The sequence below is a fragment of the Vanacampus margaritifer genome, chromosome 13 (assembly GCF_051991255.1).
Source record: "Vanacampus margaritifer isolate UIUO_Vmar chromosome 13, RoL_Vmar_1.0, whole genome shotgun sequence".
NCBI lineage: Eukaryota > Metazoa > Chordata > Actinopteri > Syngnathiformes > Syngnathidae > Vanacampus > Vanacampus margaritifer.
Window position 1 is genome coordinate 3239014 of NC_135444.1, and position 26154 is coordinate 3265167.

The 26154-nt window shown below is 38.6% G+C and overlaps 1 protein-coding gene across 3 annotated transcripts in view; it reads left to right on the forward strand.

The window, feature by feature from the left end:
* LOC144062936 (ephrin type-B receptor 1-like) overlaps positions 1-25302 on the forward strand; it is a 139687-nt gene extending 114385 nt beyond the window's left edge. For all 3 annotated transcript variants that reach the window (XM_077584759.1, XM_077584760.1, XM_077584761.1), the window contains 7 exons: positions 3924-4171; positions 8779-8846; positions 9325-9472; positions 12154-12303; positions 18245-18441; positions 18521-18679; positions 20339-25302. In XM_077584759.1, the coding sequence (XP_077440885.1) occupies positions 3924-4171; positions 8779-8846; positions 9325-9472; positions 12154-12303; positions 18245-18441; positions 18521-18679; positions 20339-20450 (1082 nt within the window). In that variant the 3' untranslated portion in view covers positions 20451-25302. The remainder of the gene's footprint in view (positions 1-3923; positions 4172-8778; positions 8847-9324; positions 9473-12153; positions 12304-18244; positions 18442-18520; positions 18680-20338) is intronic.
* The last annotated feature ends 852 nt before the right edge of the window (positions 25303-26154 follow it).

Here is a 26154-nt window from a genome sequence, read left to right on the forward strand (position 1 = left end):
GAACTTCACCACTTAAGAGAATGTCCTGAACATCAATCGATAATTTTAGTCTCTGGTTTTATTTCTCTCGGGGCAAGGTTTCTTACCTCAGTCGGATATCACAGCAACATAAAACCCTTGGGGAGAGCAAGAAAAAATATGACTTTGGGTGATTTGACGAGAGACATTGTTTTCCTTTTTTTGTTTTGTATGATTTTTTTTAATATACAATACTCAACTCAACTCCCTTTCTTCATCTTTCAGTGTGTTTCAGGCCCTCAGAAGTATTCAATATTGTTTACCTTTTGAGAAATGCTAAAATAAAAGAAGCAAGGGAGGGAAAGCTAACAATTGAATGTGGAGGGAAGATAAAAGGCGAACACACCCTGAGGAGATTAAAAAAATGCATCTCCATATTCTCTCTTCCTGTTCAAAACAGTTTCACATTTACCTTAGAACTACCACTTCATCTGTTAGAAACACTTCTATAATTTTAACACGTAAACTTAAAGAACGATAGACTTGGCTATTTCCATATCCGCCACTTGACTTCAACTGTTTCACCTCATCTGCCCTCTGATAAGTGTCTCTTCTTTTTCATTAAATCTTTCAAAGCATATATGTCTTGTCCTCAAACCCCTCATCTCCCCTTCCTTACACGCTGTACTCTATACATTTCTCATTCTATTGATTTAGAGCTGTGACAGTATATTTTAATGAACGCTGAGATGGGCTGCAGAGATCACTGTGAGACAGCCTGTCATCCAATTCACATCGCTCATCCTTTATTTGCACACCCACATATCTGGACTGTCAGCTCTTATTTTGAAGTAATATCCAGTTCTCATCAACCTTAATAGTAGAAGGCTGCAATTATTTTGACGATGGCTTAAGAAATGAAGAAAAAGAAAAGAGTTTGTTTTCATCCAGGGCGCCCAAAGTCATTTTGATAGGCTCTATCTCAGCCATGACCACAAAGAGGAGAATAACTAGAGGGGATGGATGTACCTGTTACAAAATATGTAAGTACATATACACCGTCGAAAGACGTTAAAGTCAAGAGCTGTATCAAAAATTCTTCAATAGTATTTAGTTGAGGTTATGCGGAAAATCATGTATCAAGTTAAACTTCAGTATTCTGGAAATGTAGTGTTTTCTTTCATGCCATTCACAACAGATTGGAATATTTCCTGTATTTTATCAGCAGAAAGGTGCATCCTTTAATGTGGCACAACATCCTTAAGTACATTTGCTTTGATGAGACACATTTAAGAAACTCATTGTCAAACCTGTCTGAGATTGATATCATTTATTCATTCATTTCACCAACTGCTTATCCTCATTGCTCCTCACACGTGTGCTTGCAGCAATGATATTGATTTATTCAAAACAAGGGAAGTTCAATACCACTTTATTTCAGACTGAAACCAGTATGAGATACCAAGTACTGATTCAACTAGTACTTTTGATACAAACTGTAACCCCACCCCCACCCACCCACCCACCACCCAAAAAAACAGAAGTGACAGATTATTCTGAAGAAAGACCTATAAATCCTAATATAGCATTTTTCCTTAAAATTGCATATTTTTAATGACAATTTTCTATTCTTTTAATTTTTAATATCTAGTTCCTAATCCATAAAACAGGCACAAGAGGGCTGCTGATACTGGAATTGGTACCTTCAAATAAGGCCTGCTATCAGCCCGATCTCCTACACTACTTACAAAAAGTTAGGGATATTTGACTTTCAGGTGAAATTTATGAAAAATGTCAAAAGTTCATGCTACAGTGATATCATATCATGAAAGCAGAAACTTAAGTAGAACAAAACAATTAATTGAAAGAAAAGTTAACAACAATAGTGGGTACACCCCAACCAAAAATTTTAACGTCTCAATAACTCGTCATGTCATCAATTACAGCTTGGTAACGACCTCTCATGCTGTTGACAAGTTGACTCATTGTCTGCTGAGGCATGGCATCCCACTCTTGTTGAAGGGCAGCCCTCAGGTCATTGAAGTTCTGGGGTGCAGAGTTTCCAGCCTCTACACGGCAACTCAGCTGATCCCACAGGTTTTCAATAGGATTCAGGTCTGGAGAAAGTACAGGCCATTCTATTTGAGGTACACCAGTCTCCAAAAGCCGTTCCCTGATGATGCCATCTCAATGAGCTGGAGCATTGTCGTCCATGAAGTTGAAATTAGGAAGTTAATTAGGAAATGATTAAATAATTACAATTATAATTTTTATTTATTTTCCAGCCCAAATAAAGTAAGAAATTATTGAGTTTATTTGCTTAAAAAATAATTTTGGTGGTGTTAACGTTATACACTGAAACAGATAAACAAACTTCGAAAACCACATAATCTTAATCAAATGTATTCTACCAATTCAATTTAACTTGAAATCACTATATTTATTAAGACTATGTTTAAAGTCACTCTTCAATGTTAAAAAATATTCTTATACAGTTGTTCTTTATTTGTACTAATATAACAGCCAAGATATTTTATTTTACAACTTTGTATCTTAAATTGTTTAAATTTATCCAGTTTTCTCCAGCTTTGACCAACAGACAAAATTTCAGTCTTGCTAACATTTATTTTTGAAAATGTATTTATTATACTAAGCCAGAGGTGGGCAATCTTGGTGCTCGAGGGCCGGAGTCCTGCAGGTTTTGGAAGTTTCTCACTTCCAACACAACCTGATTCCAATCAACAGGATCATTATGAGGCTTATGCAAAGCTTGCTGATGAGCTGATCATATATCAGCTTTGTTGGAGAAGGGCAACATGCAAAACCTGCAGGACTCTGGCACCTCTGTACTAAGCACACTAGGAATTGAGTTGTCCACATTAATTTGATATTGCAACAAATCATCAGCATATAAACTTAATTTATCTTCATTCTTACCTATGGTAATTCCAGTTATACTTTCTACCTGTCTAATTTTTTCAGCCATTGGTTCTATTGCCATCGTGAATAATGCAGGGGACAATGGACACCCTTGAGCAGTACCTCAGCTGAATGAAACACCATTGGTATAAACTTGTGCCTTAGGAACTCTATATAAGGTTTTTGAGATTAGAAAAAGTAATCAATTGTAAAATACAATAGTAATATAATCATTGTCATTATCATCTCATTTAAAATTGAAATCTGCCACTTAAAAGTTTTAAATAAGCTGATGGCCATACACGGTTCGTATGACCTTTGTGGTTGTGGATTTATAACAAGTACTTTGAAAATTACAAACTAGTCATATTGTCTTATAATGTATTGGTGTTGCTAAGGGTGTAGACATCAACCCTCCTAAAAAGTGACAGGTTCTTCAGAAACATTCCAAAACTTTCCAACTTTGCCTATGGTAATTCCAACTATTGCTTTGCTCCAATCTTGTTCATATTGGCAAGGAACCCCAGGTGAGAAAGTACTCTTTTTTTTTTTTTTTTAAATGCTGCATATCAAGACAGGCTCTTCTTATTGTGTGTGCAATATTTACATTATGGCCTATGCAAATAAACCAATCAAGTTTAGTTGCACAGTTTGTCAATGTTCAGATTGGTAATTTGGTTCTCAGGTCTTGACCAAATGCAGAAAATTATACATGGCCCTGCTTCGCTAAACATTCACTTTTGGCATTTTCGTTATCGACCAAACCGGATAACCGTGAAGTCATGATCTGATTCACGGGTCCGTGTTTTTGGCACGTCATGTACTCATTCAAGAGAAACTGACCTGAGCCCACACCATCCTTTCAAACGGCAGGCCTAAGAAATCACACCAGAATTCACTTTAGCTGGAAAAAAAACTGTTACCACACCTTATTGAGTTGAATCACAATCCAAAACTCAGCAGTGGGTGAAGTTGAGCCTCAAGCATGTTGATTCCTTTCCATGGAAAATGTTGTGTTTTGAGCCACGTCACGCATTCTCTTCCAGGTGAGTTTGGAGAGGTGTACAAAGGCCGACTAAAACCTGTGGGCAAAAGAGAAATTCCTGTTGCCATCAAGACTCTGAAGGTTGGCTACTCTGAGAGGCAGCGGCGGGACTTTCTGTCTGAGGCTTCGATCATGGGCCAATTCGACCAACCCAACATCATTAGGCTGGAGGGCGTGGTGACCAAGAGCAGGCCCACAATGATTATTACAGAATTCATGGAAAATGGAGCTCTTGACTCATTTCTCAGGGTAAGTTACTGTATATATAATTTTGCATCACACACATTTTTTTGTAAAAGTATGACTTTTTTTCAAAGATATTTGAAGGTGATGAAACATTTTACACCATTGCACTTTCTTTGCACCATGCACGCACACACACAGAGCAGCAGGAGATAGGAAATGCAGGAAATAAACCCTTCAAAGACACCATGGAAAAATATTTAACAGGTATAAAAAGAAAGGCAGGATAGAGTTGTAAAAGGGGAGAAGTCAACCCAAAACAATTCTTAATAACGATAGCATGTTGATTGTACCCCCACGAGTACTAACACAGCATTGTAATTAATATTGTGATTGGAGAAGATGACTTCAGCAGCAAAATTCACCCATTTTTATCCATCTTATGCATGGGGAGGGCCATTTTTTTTAAAGTATATAATTTTTTGTCTTTTAACGTTTATTTCGCCACTTGCTGTTGACTGTAAATGACATCACAGTTGCTCAGGTCTCAAGTAACGACCAATCACGGCTCAGCTTTAGAAAACAGGTGAACGGGACGATTTTACATCTTAACTCATACTCCACAAATGCAATATTAATCAGAATACCGCGTTTAGGCTAGAGGGGCTGCATAGAACATATTGTAAAGAACTATTTGGGCTGACTTCCCCTTTAAGTTATTCTTTCTTTTAAGCTCATCTCTTTAAGATCATTTATTTTGTGTTTTCTTTAACGTAGAACAGTGGTGTCCAAACTCGGTCCTCGGGGGCCGGTAGTCCCGCAGGTTTTGGATATTTCTCTCCTCCAACACAGCTGAAGCTCATCAGCAAGCTCTACTAAGCCTGATAACAATCCTGTTGATTGAAACAGGTGCGTTGGAGCAGGGAAACCTCCAAAACCTGCAGGACACCGGCCCTCCAGGACCGAGCTTGGACACCCATGATGTAGAGCATGTAGTGTTCTGCAGAGGTGCACTACAAGATGGCGTCAAAACAATATTTTATATGAGACATGTCTTTGGCCTGAACACAAAAACATTATATACATGCATTATATAGCATGTACAGTATAGTATTGTAGATGATTATATGACAAAAAAATAAAGTCAGTGCAAGTGCTGTATTAATTTAAATTGAGACGGTTGTATTTCCTGCTTTTTTGTTGTTCTTGACTATTTATGCCCTTAATTTTCCAAAATAAATTTCTGCTAAAACATTTTACACTGTCTAAAACAACTATGTAGTCTTTTAGCGGAAAAAGGGAACAAATTGCATCTATTTTGCACACAAAATATGCATGTCCATGCATATCATTTTTGGTAAAAAGAAACATAATGACAGCTTTGCCCATTTCAAAAAATAATTTAAATATTTTTGGTACTTTTGAGACACACCCTAATTCGCTAGCGTTGCGCAGAATCCTTGTACCACCAAAATCATCACTTTTCAGGAGACTCTAACAACATCAACCATTAACATTGTGTCATCAAAGAGAGCAAGCAAATTATACATTATGGGCTCGACACCCGGGAGGCGACAGCGAATTACGTACCTCGTCGCCTCCCATGTCAAATTTGACACACGGGAGGCGACAAACGACAGCGAAATACGTACCTCGTCGCCTCGCAGGTCGTAACACACGGGACGCGATAAGCAGCCGCGATGGTGTCAGCAACATTTGTCACAGATTTGATTGGCTATTAGAATTGGAGGAAATATTAATGTTTTCATTGTAATGTAAACACAGAAGTTTCACTACAGTAAGTAAGTTCAGTATGAAGATCCATTTCCTATTATTATTATTATTATTATTAACTGTTACAAATACGGTAAAGAAAACTTACCGGACAAATTAACCCTGTACAAACAAGCTCTCATGCATCGGGCTTTTTGTTGACGTCACGGGAATGATTGCGTGAAATATCGTACAAAATTGTTTTTTTTTGTTTTTTTACAAAATGATAAACGCTGCTAAAATTATCTCATCCATTTTGCTGGATAGCCCACTGTGTAGCATGCTCATTGGCTCATCAATGAAACCTTTGCTGATTGGTTGAAGCCCCCGGCAACAGCGATAAAAGTTGATCATGCTTCAACTTTCTAGTATCGCATCGCGGGCCTACTGAGACGTAGATGTGCACGCACGTGATTTTTCACATGCATGAATGTCGCGTGCCACCGAGGGGGAGGGGGCAAGGCGAATTTTGCCTTGTCGCCCTGCTTCCATAGGAAATAAACTGAGAGCGAGTGACGTCGCCTTTCGTGTGCAGAGCCCATTAGATAGGTCAATAATTAAAAATAATAATAATAAAAATAATAGTCATAAACAAATATTGTCTTTCTGCTGCTGGAGTAAGTCATTAGCCTGAGTAAGCTATACAAACGCCATGTCAGGTTTCATCCTTGCCTTTTGTGCATTTGCTGGTATGTCTGGGGATGGATTTGTTTGTTTGTGTGCTTATTTATTTATTGTGGTGGTAGAATTAGAATGTGCAATTTCTTTTTTTTCAAGTTTGAATTTAATAAACTTAGCTACCAGAAAATACTGCTCACCCGCGTCCCCCACTGAGAAACAGATGGGCAAGGAAGAGCTCAGCAGCTTTTCCAGAAAAAGACAAAAGAGAGAAACAACCTCCTGCTCTTTTTTCCACTACCTTTTCTCTTCTTGTCCTATCCTGCCAGCATGCCGTCTGTCCGTCAGTCCAGCCATAAATTGGATCCCCTTTTGAGGCACTGCTAAAAACAGAAAGGGAAATTGTTTGATGCTCAGTTCTCACAGTATGACCCCTTTTGACTCAGGATTCAGCTACTGACACATTCACACGCACGCATGCGCATGTACACACACTTCTTACAAGTACAATATTTTGTTCCCTTCAAAATGGTTATACTATATGACCATGCTGCCAATGATCTGGATTATTGTGTGTGTGTGTGTGTGTGTGTGTGTGTGTGTGTGTGTGTGTGTGTGTGTGTGTGTGTGTGTGATTGAGTGATTGATTGTTTGAGGTTGCTGAACAGGAAAAAAAGTAACATACGTGACAATACCCGACTGACATATTTATTATTTAACTATAGTTTGTGTGTGTCTGTGCGTGTGCGTGTGCGTGTGCGTGTGTGTGTGTGTGTGTGTGTGTGTGTGTGTGTGTGTGTGTGTGTGTGTGTGTGTGTGTGTCTGTGCGCGTGTGTGTGTGTGTGTGTGTGTGTGTCTGTCTGTGTGTCTGTGCGCGTGTGTCTGTGCGCGTGCGTGCGTGCGTGCGTGCGTGCGTGCGTGCGTAAGACAAGATCAAAGCTGCACAAATGATACACAAAGTGAATTGGAAGACATGCACACAAGACCACACACTTCAGTGCAAATATGCAACATATTGTCACCATCACTTTGTCTACTCAACAAAGGTTAGACACTGTATTTTGGAGCAAATCCTAGATTTTGCCCACCCCTGCATTGGCACACTGCAGAAAAAAATGGCAGAAACACAAAGAAAGGATTTGTTCAAATTTTGTATTCAATTTGGATAGTTGTTCTGAGAACAGAAAATATAGTTAAATAATAAATATGTCAGTCGGGTATTGTCACGTATGTTACTTTTTTTTCCTGTTCAGCAACCTCAAACAATCAATCACTCAATCAAATCTTAATTTTAGAGCACTTTTCATGCATGGGAAATGCAGCATAAAGTGCTGTATACGTAATAAACAAACAATAAACAATGCAACAATTTTAAGCATACACAAAAACATGCATACACATACACAGGGTACTCGAATGTGTTACTTATAGTTTTACAGTTAGAGGTACAATATCTATTTTGCCTGATGTGATGTGGCGCAATGACCTGTCAAAACACACAAAATGTCATAGAATCGTTCCATCTTAAAATCATTCAAGTTGCAAATGTCTGTTTCTAATGGCACTTCCCTAGTTTTAACTTGTATTGTATTTTGTTTGCTTGGCATAATCACCTTATATGATCTACATCTCACTTTCTGGCTGGTCTCTGCCCAACAGCTCACAAATTTATTATCAAATATAACTCAAAAATGTTCCAAATTGTACAACTTAGGTTACTCCTGTGAGGAGCTTGTATTTCCATTTTCGCATGAGTTCACCCTCATTGCAAAAACATTAAAGATAGGTTAATACAGTATAACAATACAACCTTTTTGAAACTGAGGGCTACCACTTGGCTTCTGATTGGGCGTACCAGTTTGATACACACTTCTGAAATAACACATTTGCTCAATTTACCTTTATGGTAATCATTTTGTTATTGATAATTAATGAGATTTATTTGTCTGAGGACATGTCATGTTAATAATTTCTCACAATAATTAGAAAACTATATAATATATACAGTATAAACAATATGCAACACTTTATTTCTACAAATACGTAAAAACATTCCTAGAAAATCACAATGTCCATTCACTGATGACCTAGTTAGAGTCTGCATATCATTGGAAGTGATTGATTGTTATTTTTTCACCAACCAGTTCACTTTTGCTTAAATGTACTTGTTAGACATGATAAATGTCATACTGGCATGTTTTCACCTGCCAGACCTTCTGCTATGTGAAAAAGTCTGATAACAAATAAGAAAAATTCTCCTGTATTGCTTCATGCTCTTGCAGCAAAATGACGGGCAATTCCCAGTCATCCAGCTCGTTGGTATGCTGAGAGGCATCGCATCTGGGATGAGGTACACACACAAACACACTCTTTTTTGCTATAGAAATTTATTCATCATCAAGATGTAGAAAAAAGGTTCTTGGTTTTTTTTGTTTGTTTTTTAATGATTCAACTATGTGAAATTACATTTTTATATAAACCAAAAAAATTCCATCTAGATACTATTTCATGTGGTGATCACAGATATATTCTGGTTATTTGTTGTCCTCAAATAAGCAGCTCCAACATGCTGTAGAATCACAGAAACACAAACATCCGTAAGACTGCCCTGTAATCCTCTATACTCAGTCAGATAGTTCATTGACATAAACACACATAGGCTGCCTGCTGGGATGAAACCCAACGTGTACATGTTCACAAATCCCATCACTATTTCAGGCAGAGATAAACGGGAACGCAAACACACAAAATCCCATTACAGCTTTACAGTGGTCCGGTAGCTGGCAGGAGATAATACACGTTCAGATAATAAATCCTGTTTTTTGCAGGTACCTGGCAGAGATGAGTTACGTTCACAGAGACCTGGCTGCTCGGAACATCCTGGTTAACAGCAACCTGGTGTGTAAGGTGTCTGACTTTGGCTTGTCTCGTTATCTGGAGGAAGACACTTCTGATCCCACTTACACCAGCTCACTGGTGAGCACACACACTCACACAAGTCAACATTTATGATTGAATGATGTGCTCTGTGCCCACCCTCCTTGAAATGTAAGTGAAGCTTATGTAACAAGTTTTTACACCCGATAATGACTAAGTGACAAAACACAAGTGGAATATTTTGTGACTAACTCCCATTAACATGATTGGGAAAAAGTGAAATTAGCATTTTAGAAGTGGCCTAGATTTAAATGACTACAGAGCTTCACCTGTATAGTACTTTTATTCCTTCAGGGTAGTCCAAGCACTATACACACACGCAATCCAACCAGTCACATAATGATTAAACTAATAATTCCTGGAGCTTTCATGTTCTCCTTATGCTTGCGTTTTTTTTTTTTTAAATACTCCAGCTTCCTCCCACATTCCAAAAACAGGCAAGTTAGGTTAATTGCAGACTCTAAACGGTTCCAGTTAGTGTGAAAGTTCATATGTGCTATGCGATTGACCGACGAGCAATCTGGAGCTTACCCTGCCCACAATCTGCTGTGACATGCTCCAGTTCATCCGCGACCATAGTAAGGATAAGAAGCATAGAATATGGATGGATGGACTGCATAGTGTAGTGTCTATATGTCAGGGACAGGCAACTGGCATTCCATTAACATGCTCTGAATGGCCCCTTCATTAATAAAAAAAATAAAAATAATAATACTACAAAAAAATTCAAAACATGTTCTCATTATTTTCCTTTATTTTTTGATACAAACCCAAATAATTCTTTAAAAATAAAGAAGAATATTCTATGTACGTTTACTACAAATTATGGGGAGAAAATCGTGCATGTGTGTATGTGGTCTTGTTTTTGTTGGGGCCAATATTTCGGGATTTCACCGAGTTGTGGGGCCCACTTATCCTTGTGGGGCCATTTTGCTCGGCCCGACAAGTTTAGACCTCTTTTTGAGGGTCAAGACTTGGTTTTAGGGTTTAGGCTTGAGTTGGATTATGGTTGAGGTAAGGTTAAGGGTAAGGAATGGGGGTAGGCAATCATTTCTGATGGTTGGGGATAGGGGAAGGGGCTAGGAAATGCATCATATTAATGAGAAGGCTCCACAAAGATAGTATCGTGAGGATGTGTGCGGGCGTGTGTGCATGTGTGTGTGCGTGTGTGTGTGGTTGAAGGGGAAAACGCAAAATATAAATATAAAATAATAAAATATCTATAATATAAAAGAAAAATTAAAATGCAGGGTTCAAAAGTGGTATTAAATTGTAATATCACCATTCACCACTAGATGGCAGACATGGCTTGATTGTACTATAACGCATCTTTTACCGCCCTATACCACAACGCGAGTGTCGTGTTTTAGTTTTATAGGGGTTGGGGTTTTGTTTTATTTTGATGGGTTTGTTGTGTTTGTCTTGTGTTTCCCCTGTCTCGTTATGTCTGATTACATCCACCTGTGTGTCTTTCCCCTCCCCAGTGTGTTTGACGAATCAGTGCCCCCACCCTATTGTGTTTCTCATTAGTTTTGGTGTATTTAGTCTGTTGTCTTTGTCCAGTTGGTGTGGGATCATTGTTTATGTCAGGTGTTTATGTCAGAGCTACGTTTTGGAAGCCTTGTGTTTGTTTTTCATCCCCAATCAAGCCTTGTCACAGTAAGTCACCCTTTATCTCAGTCCAGTCGTCCACGTCACTGTTAGTCATCTTCAAGGTTGGGAGGGTTACTTTTAAAATGTAATCCATTACAGTTACAAGTTGCCTGCTAAAAAATTTAGTTAGTAACGTAATCCATGTACCATAATATTAAAGTAATGTAACTGGATTACTTTTGGATTACTCCAATATTGAGTATGCTCATGAAGACAAAATAAAAATAAATATCACCACAATATATATTCTATACAATGTGCCCCTGCTATTTGCGGGTGATAGGGACCCGGGCAGCCTACAAATAGCAAAAATCCTTGTGCAATTAAAAATCATGTAGGCTATTGATTGATTGATTGATTGATCGATCAGCTCAAACTTTAGCTCCGAGTAAATTCCAGTGAATACCGGTCGCCATTTCCTCCTCCCGTCCATGAATCTTTTTCAAACTGCCCGTGTGTGGAGGACACGACTAGTCAGTTTGTTCGTTCCCACCTCCCCGACATGTAGCAACGGTCCCACTCGCGCGGGCGCGCACGCGCTCTTTCTCGCTCTGTCCTTCTCTCTCTCTCTCTCTCGCTCTGTCTCTCTCTCTCTCGCCCTCTTTCGCACTCTCTCTCATTGTAGAAATTGTAATCCCTCGAAGTGATCCCCATTTTTAATAAATGTACCTGTAATCTGATTACATATTTTTTTCCTCTAACTGTAATGGAATACAGTTACATTTTTTTGGCAATCGGATTACGTAACGGCGGTACATGAATTCCCTTACTCCCCAAGCCTGGTCATCTTCGTCTCAGTCCAGTAGTCCACGTTGTAGTTAAGTCTTCTTCGTCACGTCACCCTCGTCACCATCCATTTGAGTTATAATACAAATAAATGGCATTTTATCATTGTCAGACATTTACCATCTCGCTCACTGAAAAAAAATGTTTTTACTGTGTTTATAGTGCATGCATTGTCAGCTTGAAACCTTACCACAAGTGTATGTAAGATGAGTTGTTGGGGTTATTAGCATATTCTCCCACCTTGTCATCATAGATCCATACTTTTCTTCCCTCTGTGTCAGGGTGGTAAAATCCCAGTGCGGTGGACAGCCCCAGAAGCAATCGCCTATAGGAAGTTCACATCAGCTTCAGATGTTTGGAGCTATGGGATCGTCACCTGGGAGGTGATGTCATACGGTGAAAGGCCTTACTGGGATATGAGTAACCAAGATGTAAGTAGCATGCATGACACTTAGCATTATAAACAAAGACAGTCTGACTTCTTAGGTTATGTGTTCTCACTCCTGCTGGTGACTTCACATCACTGTTGATTTGCACCCAGTATGTGTGTGTTGGATTGTGGGTGTGCTTCTTTTTTTCCTTTGCAGGCTGTCACAGCACGGCGCCTGCATGTCTGATAAACACACTCATTAATTCAACAATCCATCATCTATTTAAATGTAATTTTTTGTTTTGGGAAGGGGGGGTTATATTGATCTTTTAAGTGATAATGCCACACTGTAACCAGCAAGTTACCGGGACAGTAGCTCCGTTTAAAGCCTATTTGGTCCCTCTCTAAAGTCAAATTTACTCTACAGAATTGACAGTTGATTTATTTAGTGTTAAACCAACTCTGCAGAGTGTTAGTCAAAGTAAGCTCCCCCCACTTGATTAGAACTCTCTGCTGCATCATATGGCTCATCTGGCCATATGATATAATAATGTGATAAGGTTTTAACTAATTTGCTCCCCAAAACTTATAAAGATGTTCTATTTTAAATGTTTTAAGTGTCCCAAAGACGTATTTATAAATTTGTATGGCTTTTTTCTTAATGCTAGAGCATACAGAAGGCTTTGATGCAGCCTCTCACTGCAAAGAACGGTTGAAGAAATGGTTACAAAATTACAAAAATGGCCAGCAGGTGGAAGCAGAGCAAAAGAGATCAACCAGGGCCATGTTGCAAAAAGCTCTTTCTCCCACTTTCTTGAACAGAATGATGAAACTTAGCTATATTCTAATGCTAATGGCTCCAAAACGGAAACAGATAGAAATATACTTTTTTCCTGAAGAAAGAAGAGACTCTAATCTTTCTTCTGGTAGGTACCATGTTTTTATAGCAATAGAACACAATATTATGTGGGCCTTGCAAAATCAGTCCAAATCCGGGAGCAAACGGGAAAAATGGCTGCCAATGACCGAGTTAACAATATCCATCAGGATTTTTATTACATCATGGCTGAAATTATTGTATTGTTGGGTTTAATGCAAATTTTATGAAATTTTCAGCCGTTAATACAGTTTCAGAAAATGATTGCATCACAGGGTGCTACACTCCTGGCTTTTGCATTACATTACGCAGCTTTTTCCCTTGCTGTAACACTGGTGAGGGGAATACACAAGGAATGTCATTCACAGATTCCTGTCGAACTGTACACAAACAAACAAATCGTTTTTTTTTTTGTGATTTTTTTTTTCAGTATTATGTAACTGTCAAACTAAACATTGCATCTGAATCTTCGGCTGAAATGTTTGCTTGTCAAAGCATATAAAGTACACAGCTCTCCTGTTGTTTCACTATTCATCTCTTTCTCACACCCTGTTTAGCAAACTCACCTCTTATGCTCCGATGGCTACCCTGGAGCAATCCAAGCAGCCAACACAATACAGCCGTGACAGAACAGTATAATGATAGAGACTTTATATATATATATATATATATATATATATATATATATATATATATAATGGCAAAGGCAGTGCATAACGATGAGGAAAGTATGTGGTATGACTTGCAGCTAACGAGGGTCTACCGGGGCATTAAGTATGCAGGAACCTCACGCATAGCTGCACTACACACACACATGCAGGAAGCCATGCATATATCCAGCTCACACACCCAAAATATTTCAAAAAGGAGCAGACTAAATTGCAATTGTCAGCGGGGTTACCACAGGTGCTGTGTTCAACATGAATTAATCATGAATCCACATACCTGTGATGTTTTACTACACTTGCTGCTATTATGATTGTCAGCAATGCTTAGAAAGATTTTTTTGCAGCACAAAGCTTAAGAAATGTGTCAGGGTCAAGTGGAGTTCATCCAAACTCGAAAACTCCTGCTGCAGCATTTCCAGTCAGAGCAGTATGTCATTACCTCGGCGTGCCATGCGGTCGCCCTATAAGTATTTTGACACCGGCTTATAACTTTACATTCATGTGGCAAAAAAAAAAGAACATGATGTATGATTTCCAGCACTCTCACTTTTTGCTTTCTTAAAGGCTCGAAAGGTGAAGCTTAAAGGCAAATGCTGTCAAGGAGGCTCGACTGAGAGGCAGAATAGGCGGAGATAAAATACAATTTTCCAGGTCAATGATTTAACAAGGACTCTGCAGTCCAAAAACGTGCTTGTGTATACACCTTATGTTGTATGGTTGATACCCCAAAAATCCCAAATGCCATTTATTACTTCAAAATCTGCAATTTTAATGAAATCAAGAGTCTGTCCGTTCAAAGCTAGTGTACTTGCGCAACATCACAGACCTAGAGACAAATATTTTTGATTTCCTGTATGATTGCAAACACAACCAGCATGAAATTCTTGTTTCTTGTTTTTGAAGTAATATATAAATAATTTGGAGCAAGAGGGAAAAAAACTGAAATGAACAATTAATGTTCATGTTACAATGTACGCTACTTCTCACAAAAAGTCAGCTGCATTAGGCTCCAGCTCACCCACAACCATGAAGATGACAAGCACTAAAGAAATTGGATGTTCAAAATTTTATTACAGATTGGGGCATTGTTTTTTGTCCCTCCCTCCTCCTTCCTCATATTTCTATTTTTGGTCCATCTAAGAAACTCGGGGTGCAATTATGTATACCCTACAGACAGCATTAACTTGCCCTCTGGATAAATTCACTTAGCACTGCCATGCATCTATCCATTGAATGGCGCCTGCTGACAAGTATTATCATCAACAGCATTTGCAGTACATACACATACAGTAGACGGCGACTCTGTCGTCAGTACGTTGATGCGGCAGCCGTATTGGATGAGGCAAAGTGAAGTTATAAAGATGCCTCGTTCACTTTCTCCTTGGAGATGTATGTATCATCAAGCCAAAACTCATTGAATTAATAAGGAACCATTACCTTTGATTGTATTATCATATTCTAACTCAATCTTACTAATTATTTGCCGATATAATGGCGAATACAATTGCCACATCCAATATGGCGGATGCGCTGACATATCGCTTTGAATGGGCCACCTGTTTGAATGGTGTCTGCAGCAGAAAACAAAGAAAAAAGAAAAGCAAAATCCAACCTCAATTTAGATGCCCACACAAATGATATGTGGCTCCCGTGGTTTCATTTTTCAAGTGGTTCTTTAGTTGCCGACACGAATGTAGTTTGTAGTATGTCTCTTCCCACTTGCAGTACTACGTACATGTTATACAGACATGTCTTGCCACAGTACACAATACCAAACAAAAAAACTTGCAGCTTCACTTTGAGAAATGTACATGAGACTCTTGCACACCAAAATTGACGTTGATGTTATCATCCATCAGTCACGTATAAGTCAGCGTACCTAACATTATTTTCAGTAAGGCTGTGATTGGCTGTTGCAGATAAGACTGGTCATCAATCAAACAAAATCACACCACTGTTTCTTCATATTTTTTAATGTCTTATTGATAAACTCAACCTTAGTATTTTAAACACAAAATTAGCTACTATGAAAAATATGATAATACAAAAATATATTTTTAGGAAACCATGCCTCAAATGGCACAATCATCATGGTGGCCTGCCCATAGCGACGGGTGTGCTGCTACGATTGGCTGAAAATACACATTGTACCATCCCACAAAGGCCCAGACGCCCATTATGCCCAATTAGACCAGCGCAAAGTCTACGAAAATACCAAAACTAAGAAAGCTCCACGCACTGTGCGCTAGATTTGTGTCGGGAACAAAAATAGGGGCCCTTGCGCTTTGAGCTGGAAAAAGATTTTTCCTCTGCTTCTCTTTGCTTTGTATGTAAACGCAGAGGGTTTGTAAATGAAAATAGGGTATACAGACATGTATGTTTGTTTTCAGCTTCCTTCAATGTGCAACATTGCGCTGTAGCACTTTTCTGCTTCATCTCTGCTTGTATCTGGCACAATGCCCCGTGTGACACTACCAAATCATATTGCATATTCCCTTAGAACAGTTCTGCTGTCCAACCATCCATATGACTTTGTTGCTACCAACATTTCAATAGTCGCAGCGACCATGACAATGACTTTGAGATAGTGACGGGTAAAAGATCGTTTTACTGGGCAACATTTCACTCAATATTTCAAACTTACTCCATTGTCCGACAGCAGACAGAAACAGAGAATATGTGAATGAAACTTTAAGAACTCAGCTCTATTAAAATACTGTCTGTTTACAAAGAGCAGAACTCCTACTTTTCATGCGGTTTTAGCTAGTATTACGCCCCTAGCCGTTGGCCCTCTCCAACCAATCAGCAGCTCAATCTCTCAAGCAGCTGTATTCCATTGTCTTGATTTACTTACCAATGTAACTTATTAAGAAGTCAACCTCCAAGTGGTATCTTAGGCCACACAAAAGCCAGTTTCAATGTATCCTCACAAGCTTCTTACCGTTAAGGCCGTTCGTCCACACGATGGCGCGGTTTCGGAGCTTGAAACCGGTCACTTTTGAAACCGGGCTCCAGAATGGAAAGATTTCAAAACGCGCCTGGTACGTGTCCGTCTGGACACCATATGCAGGATACTCCTCCAGTGATGACGTAATGGTCGCAGCTCGATGACGACGCATTGTCGCAGATTGATGATGTATGCGACAATTCTTGCATGACTGTGCGCAAACTGTCAGTCTGTCAACAACAATGGTGGATATCCATGTCATAGTCGTTTTTTAAGCAGTCTCCTTAGCTTGTTTGTGCTTTTGCAGCAAAATATTTTTCTTCTTTATTTCCACGTTCAACAAGCGGTGTTGTACTTGAATCACCCGCCATTGTCACTTCTCCTGTGTTCGTCTTTTTCATGTTGTTTCGATACATGCAAAGCCATGTTTGTTCTGTAGATTGCAATAGAGTTAGGAAAAAAAAAGTGTCTTCTTCGCTGATTCTTCTTCTACGCTTTTCGTTAACTCCTTGGGGTTGCGCTACAGCGCCACTCCAGACTTGGCATATACATTACAGCCGTTAAACGTCCTCAGTGTCTTTTTTTGGACGCACGCAAGTCTTGAAATGCTTCTGTGTGTACGAGATTTGTTTGAGGAACGAAGCCGTCTTTGCTTCCGTCTGGACAGAGCCATAGGCCACACAAAAGCCCGTTTAAATGTATCCGCAAAAGTTTTTTTCCATTTGGGCAGTTCGTCCACACAGCGGCGCCGTTTTGGAGCTTGAGAGTGGCTTGAGGCTCCAGAGTGGAAAGATTTCAAAACGTTCCAATGTGAATACCATATGCGGGATACTCCTGCAGTTTGATGACGTATGCTCCAATTCTCGTTTGACTGTGCGCGAACCGCCAGTCTGTCAACAATGGCGGATAGCTGTGTCGTAGTCCTTTTGCGCAACCTCCTTAGCTTTTACAGCAAAATATTTTGCATGATATTGTTGTACTAGAATCACTCGCCATTGTCACTTCTCCTGTGTTTGTCTCATTGTTCTGTAAATACTACTGGATAGCCGATAGCCCATACACGCCCATGCAAGCTGTTGAAGCGACAGAAACGTTTCTTGGGAGGAGTAATATGGCGTTTAACGTCCTCAGTCTTCTTTTGGACACACGCATGTCTTGAAACGTTTCTGTGTGTACAAGATTCTTTTGAGGAATGAAGCTGGCTTTGCTTCCGTGTGAAGAGGGCATTAAACTAGTGTTGTGACATTTGCAAACGGAACGGCTCTTTTGTGGTGAACAAACAATGAGAATCCATACACAGCTGTGAGAGAGCTGTTCATTTATGTATGTATGTATTTATTTTTTGCTAATTTGGTTTGGTATTTAGTAACGGTGAGGCAATCTGGTTAAATGTACAAAATATAACACTTTTTAAACCAAGACTTCAACTTGCAATCCTCTGTTGTGGCCCTTCATATTATTGTGAACATCAGGCAGAACTTAACACTAACATGGTGTCTACATTTTCAAGGTGATAAACGCCATTGAGCAGGACTTCAGACTGCCAGCTCCCATGGACTGTCCAACAGTTCTCCATCAGCTGATGCTGGACTGCTGGCAAAAAGACAGGAACGCTCGACCAAAGTTCCCCGATGTTGTCAACATGTTGGACAAAATGATACGCAACCCCACATCCCTGAAAGCCGGCACCAACAATGTTGCGCCAGGGTGAGGAGAAATTTAAAGGAAGTATGAAACATTTCAAACGCCTCTAAAAATGTATTTTCTTATACTTCTCCTCTGCCAGTCCTTCCCATCATCCTTTGTTAGATCGTGGCGCTCCAGATCTAAGCCGGTTGAGCTCCGTGGAGGACTGGCTGGCTGCACTTAAGATGAGCCAGTACAGAGACTCCTTCCTGGGATCAGGCTTCACCTCCTTGCCACTCGTCACTCAAATCACTGCAGAGTAGGCCTTCTCTTTTCAGCATTTCTCCTCTCTGCATGCGTCTCACTCACATTGTTCCCGTGCCAAGTGTGCATCTTGTTAGCTGGAGATCTGGCAAGAAGGCTGCTGGCTGCTCCATGTGTGCATCTGTCTGCCATTCAGAGCCATCCCCCTGGCTGCCGACAAGCTCTATTCCTGCTCACTTTTGTTATCATGGTGCAAACTGCCATAACACTCGGTGAATGGCTCCATTTTCAAAATAATGATTATTCATTTGGGTTCCAGCAGCGCTATTATTTACTGCTTAAGCTCATATTTCATGTGTTTTCTTCTGCTGTTGTTTGCTGTATTGTTGGAAAATAGGAACATTTGGGAACTTGAATAGTTCTAATAGTTATACTTGGAATTAGTCAATTAGTCAATTATTATTATTATTATTATTGAAATCTCAAAAATTTGAAAAAATATGTTGTAGTAGAAGCAGTATTAATACTTGTAAATAAAAATAAAAAAGGATACCTTTATATAATTTCAGGTCAAAATCATCCATCCAAATTCCTTCCTCCCCTCCCTTTCCTCTGTTCTTCAATCTTCATGGCCCCCTTATTTAACCATTTAAGAGAAACAATGTTTCTGGGAAACATGTATTACTATTAACCCTCAGAGTGACATTTGATTAGTTTGTTGACTGCCTCACAGTATGTAGTCTACAATGCAGACTGGCAACCCCACTTAAAAAAACGTTTTATTATGATTTAAATGTGTTTATTGTGCTTATATAATGTATAGTCTATAGATTTTTGGGGATGTTTGATACCACTTTTTTTCGGACTTATCTACTCATCTCTGAGTAGCCACTGATACCAAGCACCGATAAAACTAGTACTTTTCAAACATCAAATTTCAAAAGAAAAACAATGCCAGATAATTTTACATATTTCCCAATATAGCATTTTCCTTGCATGAAATTAATGACAATTTTCTTTTATTCTAATTTGTCATCTCTGGTATTAAGTATCAATACCTTCAAATAAGGCTTGGTATTGGCCCAATATCGTTTTTAAATGTTTTTCTGAAATGTATATAAAATTGTAACATACTGCTAAATGTACAGTTAAGTGACTTAATTGCAGTACATTGCTCTAATAGATCTTAAGCAGTGATTTAGCTAATCATGGATTAAGGGTATTCAACTCAGCATGTGTGGAGGTGGTGGGGGTTAATGTATTATTAATGCAAGGGACTTAGTTTTCTATTTGCTGCTGCTGCGGAACGTCACATGACCAAACCTAGAAAACAAGTTGGTGGACGTCCTGTGTGTGCTGTAATAACTAGCGTAACTAGGGATTGAAGACATGATGGTTTGAACCCGAAATTACTGAGATTTTGTTTTTTATGGCTGGTGTTTTCAGGCAAAAATTAAATACATGTATAACATTTATTGATACAAATATGATATATGTCAACACAAATAAGCCTAAACATCAGATATTGTCTTTTTTTTGGGGTAGATTTTAAAGACATCTTGTGTAAATCAAAATACATGTGAAGTTCCTATTGGTGCTCGTCCCAAGCTGATTTTTTTTTTAGGTTTTTCAACATGTCTATATCAATATGTGCCTCAATATTTCTCAGATTGAAAATGTAAACTCACATATATTTTTTCCTGTGTTTTATCAGAGACCTCCAGAGGATTGGTGTGTCTCTAGCCGGACACCAGAAGAAAATCCTTACAAGTGTTCAGTCAATGAGGCACCACATGAATGATCAGTCTCCTACTGAATCTGTATAATAGCGACATTCAAACTGGTTTGTTTTTAAGTCTTCAGGCAAAGGTGGTGTTCTTTTACACATGTGTACGTCCCATTCCTTTCCTTATACTCTGCTCTTCTATTTAGCTTCCAAGATCAATTTCCACTTGGAAGTGATTAAATGCACATTTGCTAGGGCCAATGCAAGGCCAGCAACTCTTTAAGTGGTTTAAAAACAAACAAAAAAGGACAAGTACCGGTATCTGCTCTTGACAAGACCTGATCTGCTCTGACCTGAATGGACTGCAATCATAAAAGCCCATTTCCAACCATCCAGAAGACAATCTTTACCAACCTGACAATATGATTCAAGAACAGTATGACATGATGCTCTACCTTAAGCAGCCATTGTACCAACCCCTTCTCTTGAAAAAATAACTGTGTGAACAAAATCTGCCCAAAAAGCCCATTCAGTGGTTCTTTCGTAAAAAATTGAAAACGTCTGCGTCAAGGTCTCACTGACAACTGCCACAGGAGAACTCAAGTTTAACTGAGACTGTGATGATCTTATCTTCATATTGAAGAATCTGTACATATTATGATATGGGGTGTTTATTTCCTCTCTGCTAATTTGTCTTTTGACTGTGATTGTGATATCTGTTCTTCACAATTAACTTCTTACACTTTTCACTGAAACAAATTTGATGCATTAATTAACAAACAGGTTTTACATTTGTCTTGGTACTTTTGGTAACTTGATGAGTAGCTCACATCTTCCATGCAGTGAGTTTACAATGCCTGGCTTACTTAGATCATTCATTCCGGGTACTTACAATAAGTGTTGTTAAAATCAGCACAAATACTCAATGTAATATAATGTAATAATATAATTTCTGAAGTCCATATTGGGAAAGAGTAATGTCAAATTCAAAACAATACAAGGCCATGTTGCGCCTCTGTGGTGGAGCTGACAGACACATCTGCCACGTCCGCAGCGCATCTGGAAATTTGGTAACAGAAAGTAGACTGAACTCAGCCTAAAAACGAGAAAATCTTAATTTTCGTGTTTGGGCAAGCCTACAGTCTAGCATGTTTGTGAATTTGGTATATGCTGGGTGATCCGGCGCATTGAGCTGCTTTCTCTTTCCGCAATGTGAAGCCCGGCGTACCTGGGCGTACTGAGCTCCGACCGCCCTGATTTGAATGTACAGTAAATGAGGAATGCCACTACGATTAGCAGGGGAAATGCTTTGTTCCATCCCACAAAGGCTCACAGCGGCTCAAATACCCCATTACGCCCAATTCTACCTGCACAAAGTCCATAAAAATAATTCCCAAAGAAAGAAAATTCTATCCATGCACACAGTTAGACTGTGCTTTGTGCTAGACTTGCAGTGGAAACCAAAATGAGGCTCCATATGTCTCGAGAGAATAACCTAAACAAGATTTTCCTGTTGTGCACAAACTGCAGTTGGTAGTAAAAATAATAATCATGTGATTTAGATGCAAAACCAACACATGACATGAGCTCAATCATTCATTTCACACCTGAGCACATCAGTCCAGTCTTCCATACTTGTATGGATGGCATCCAAAGGGTGATGATCATTTTGCACCAGCTTTTGCATCAGTCTGATTTTCTACTCAATATTCACCCAACGGGTTGATTGGTCAGTTTTGACAGTGATGATTAAGAAATCATATGAGGTGAACTGCCTGTGGTCTTATTTTGGAAAGCAACCACTGACATGACTATTTGAAATGATATAAAATCCAAACTTTTCTGATTTTTTTTCAGATCAAAGGCGAGTCCAACTTTATTTTCTTCCGTTTTCTGTGAAAGAAATGTTAAGTCGTTATTTTGAATAGTTTTTGCTTGTACATGGCTGAAATGTGCATTTTGTCAAGCAACAATGGTCTTCACAGCTATTAGTCATTTCTTTGTGACCTTGATAATATTTTGCAAATATTAGACTCAGTCCATTTTCCACTCTTAACTGAAACATGGTTCCACTGGTTTCAGCAAATCTGCATGTGTTGCCTGGCAACCGTAGAATATTCAAAAGTTAGTCTATAATTCATTGATAGAAGCTGAGAGAGTGTCAGTGGTGTGTCAACTCTGGGGAAGCACTTTCCGCATTGCTTCAAAGGTTTGCTAACAAACTGAGATAAGGTGCTAATAAGCTTGCAAAAATATAAATCCTGTAGTTCAGTGTGACTTGCCTGTTTTTCACACGTTAAAATACTAGCTTTCAAAACTCACGTCACCATGTTAGTGGAAATGACTTCAAGATTTTTGCTTCAACAGACGTAACAGAATGTCTCAGGAAAATGGAGGGGGAGTTGTGTTCGCGTGTAAACATGATCTTCAATGGAAAAAGTGTTACAACAAAATTGAATGTCAGGCACCATAGTCTAAACATGATCTATTGACATTATTTTCTAAGAACACTTTAAGTCATAACACCTTCTTTACTGTAATTTGTGAAACTTGATGTCTAATCCTGAAATTTGCAGATGTGGCCGATGTATAACAGCATGTTTGACCAATTAACATAGAAAGTCAAAGCCTACCTCTTTATGGTGGACCAAAAATGTCTAAATTAAAAATAAATACATAAAGAGGTAAAGGTGAAAATAAAAACAGATACAAAATATAATTAAAAAATTTAATACAAAAATATAAATGTAAATAAAAACAAAAAATATATATGTACACAAATAAATAAATGAAAGAAAAAATGAGATAAAAAAAATTAAAAATAACTATAGAAATAAATACAAAAATAAATATGCAAATAGAATTAAATGTCACTCAAATAAAAAGGCTCTGCACTCATGTATTTATTTCAGGCTGCAGACGCTGTCAGCATGAAATCCATCATGAAATGTTATTCAAATGAGGGGGTGGTCCTAAGTCTGTCTTGGGTTGAACTATTTACCTATTCGCCTATAGACATGTCATTCTGTATGTCCACTTTGTCCGTTCCACAGCAAAGGAGAATTCACACACACGAAAGAAACAATCGACCTTGTTGTTTACATGAACTTTTGTGAAGTTGTCGAACAACTTGCAAGTCGCAAGTTGTGGCGACAGTGGACAAGATAGTCGTCCATTGCTGGAGCTCACCATGCAAGCCAGCGAGACTTACTTTTCCTCTCATTGGAATAACATTTCATGACAGGTTTCATGCAGCATGAAATAAATAAATATGTGAGCAGAGCCTTTTTATTTATTGCTTGATATTTAAACCTATTTCTATATTTATTTTTGTATTTATTTCAACATTTATTTTTATTTTTATTAATTTTTTAAATCTCGTTTATTTATTTATTCTTACAATGCATCCGATTTATATAGCGCTTTTCTAGACACTCAAAGACGCTTTACAATGGAATGGATACATTATTCATGCACTCACACATTCATACTGTGATGGCGGTAAGCTACTTAAGTAGCCACAGATGCCCTGGGTCTGGCTGACAGAAGCGTGGCTGCATACGGCCCCTCCGACCACCACCAAACATTTGTACCTGCCATACACCAGTGTGAGTAGCACTGGAGGCAATGTGTGTGAAGTGCCTTGCCCAAGGACACAACGACACGTGACTTGGGGAGAGCGGGGATCGAACAGCTGACCTTCAGGTTACTTAATGGCCGTCTCTACACCCAGAGCCACGACCACCACATTCATAGGCCATCTATATATATTCTATATATTTATTTATGTATTTTGTTGTTTTTGTTGCCAATTATTTATTTTTTTGTATTTTTTTTATATCCGTTTTTATTTTCACACTATTTATTTATTTATTTTTAGTTATGGCATTTTTAGTCCTCCATACCCTCTTAACATAAAACTGGATAAAGGTAAGCCCTCTAGGCTCTTTTCAGACAATTCCCTGCTAGTCTGGAATTTACAGCTTATGATGCCATGCTGAGATGAAATGGAAAGTGAAAGAAATCTTCCAGTTGTTCCATCAGCAATGTAGTACTGTAAAATGCTAATAATAATAGTAATAAGTTCACAGGCACATGAATGCTTTACAGGATTGTTTGTTGTTTTTTTCTCTCCAGGTGACGTTTGTATTGTCACATGTTGCTCGGCAGAGTTCAATAAGTACATGTAGAGTTCCTAGTTCACACCAAATTAGATGCATCAATAAAATGCTGACAGAACTCTTAAGTGTGCAGTGTGAAAAAAAAATGGTGCCAAAAACAATTACACTGAAGTCATTCAATCAGGTAGTCAATCCACAAGGTCAGAGAGGACTCCAGCACGTCCCCTGGAGAGCATGAATGACCTCTGACCTCCTGAATACCAGATGCTCCAGGGTCTTCTTAATCTGTGATGTTACAGCCACCGACCTGTAATCATTCATCTCAGCTGCTCCTTTTTAAGGTAATATCCACTAAAAGGCGGTCTTCATTTTTGGACTGGTTTATTTCAGTGTTTTTAAAAAATAATAATAATACCAGTATGATGAAACATGTTCTCTGGATGTGTTTTGCCTTCTTGATTATTTATTCCAACTTGGTATGCGTTATTTCTTGTTCAAACTATTAAGGATGCACTGACTCTGTTTGTTGGTTTCTAATTCAAAAGTTTTCATGTTTACCTGCAATACCTTTGAAGTGTTACTGATCATTCAGTCCTGTAATTTATATTAACGCTATAATGGGTGTATGCGCACACCTGTATATTATTAGGGTGTGTGGAGGTGTGTGTGGCTGTATTATACTTTGTGTGCTGTTAAGTGTACTGAAAATATGTTTTGTTTAGTAGAGTGTAGAGTGCAGGTTTGTAGATGTTAGCTTTTGGAAGCATACCATTGTAATGCACTGTTGATCAATAAACCAAACAGTCAATCAAGCTGTAATTTTTCAAGAAACTGGGCCATGATTTCATTCGTTGTGTGTGTGTGTGTGTGTGTGTGCGTGTGTGTGTGTGTGTGTGTGTGTGTGTGTGTGTCACAATTGCTTAGACCACATGGTTTATCAAAAATAAAAATTAAAGCTCTCTGCAGAAAGAGGAATATTGTCTATTGCTATTAATCTATTGCGTTTGCTCTGTCATTGGAAGAAGAAACAGTTAGTTAGAACACTATGTTAAAGTAACTGTATAATGACCTAAAACTAATGATATTAAAGTATGTTTTATGTACATAAAACTTTCAGTATTTAGTGTAAAGTAAACATGAACCAACTGAAATGACTGATTCACCCCAAATAATAACACAGTTGCATGCTACAGAAAAATCTGACAAATATTTAATTTCTCGTGGAGTTGGAGACCAAAGTGCAGGGAAAAGGTAAAGCGGGCAGGGTTGTACTCAGAAAAAAAAAGTGAATTAATTTAAAGCTGCTCAATACAGGAGATTGAATTTCGAATCGTTACCACCACATGTGGCCGAAAAATGAAACTGCAAACTCCCTTCTTCATGTAGGGGAACAAAGGGATAGTTGTAACACTCTTAGTTTGACCAATCAGAAATGTGCTGGTGTGACATCATCACTTACAGTCTGTAGTTGGGTTTCCATCCACCCATTCTTATTCAAATTTTCAAGAAATGTGCTAGAAATTTGAAAAAGGGCCCAAAATTCGCAAAAAAAAAATATTTACGCTTAGAGGGGGAGAATTTTGAAAAAAGGAAAATGCAAATTTTGGCGATGGTTCTATATTGTCCCTCCCGACCGCCAGGTGGCGGTGCTGAAAAAGCACCAAAATCCCTCACGCGCATGCG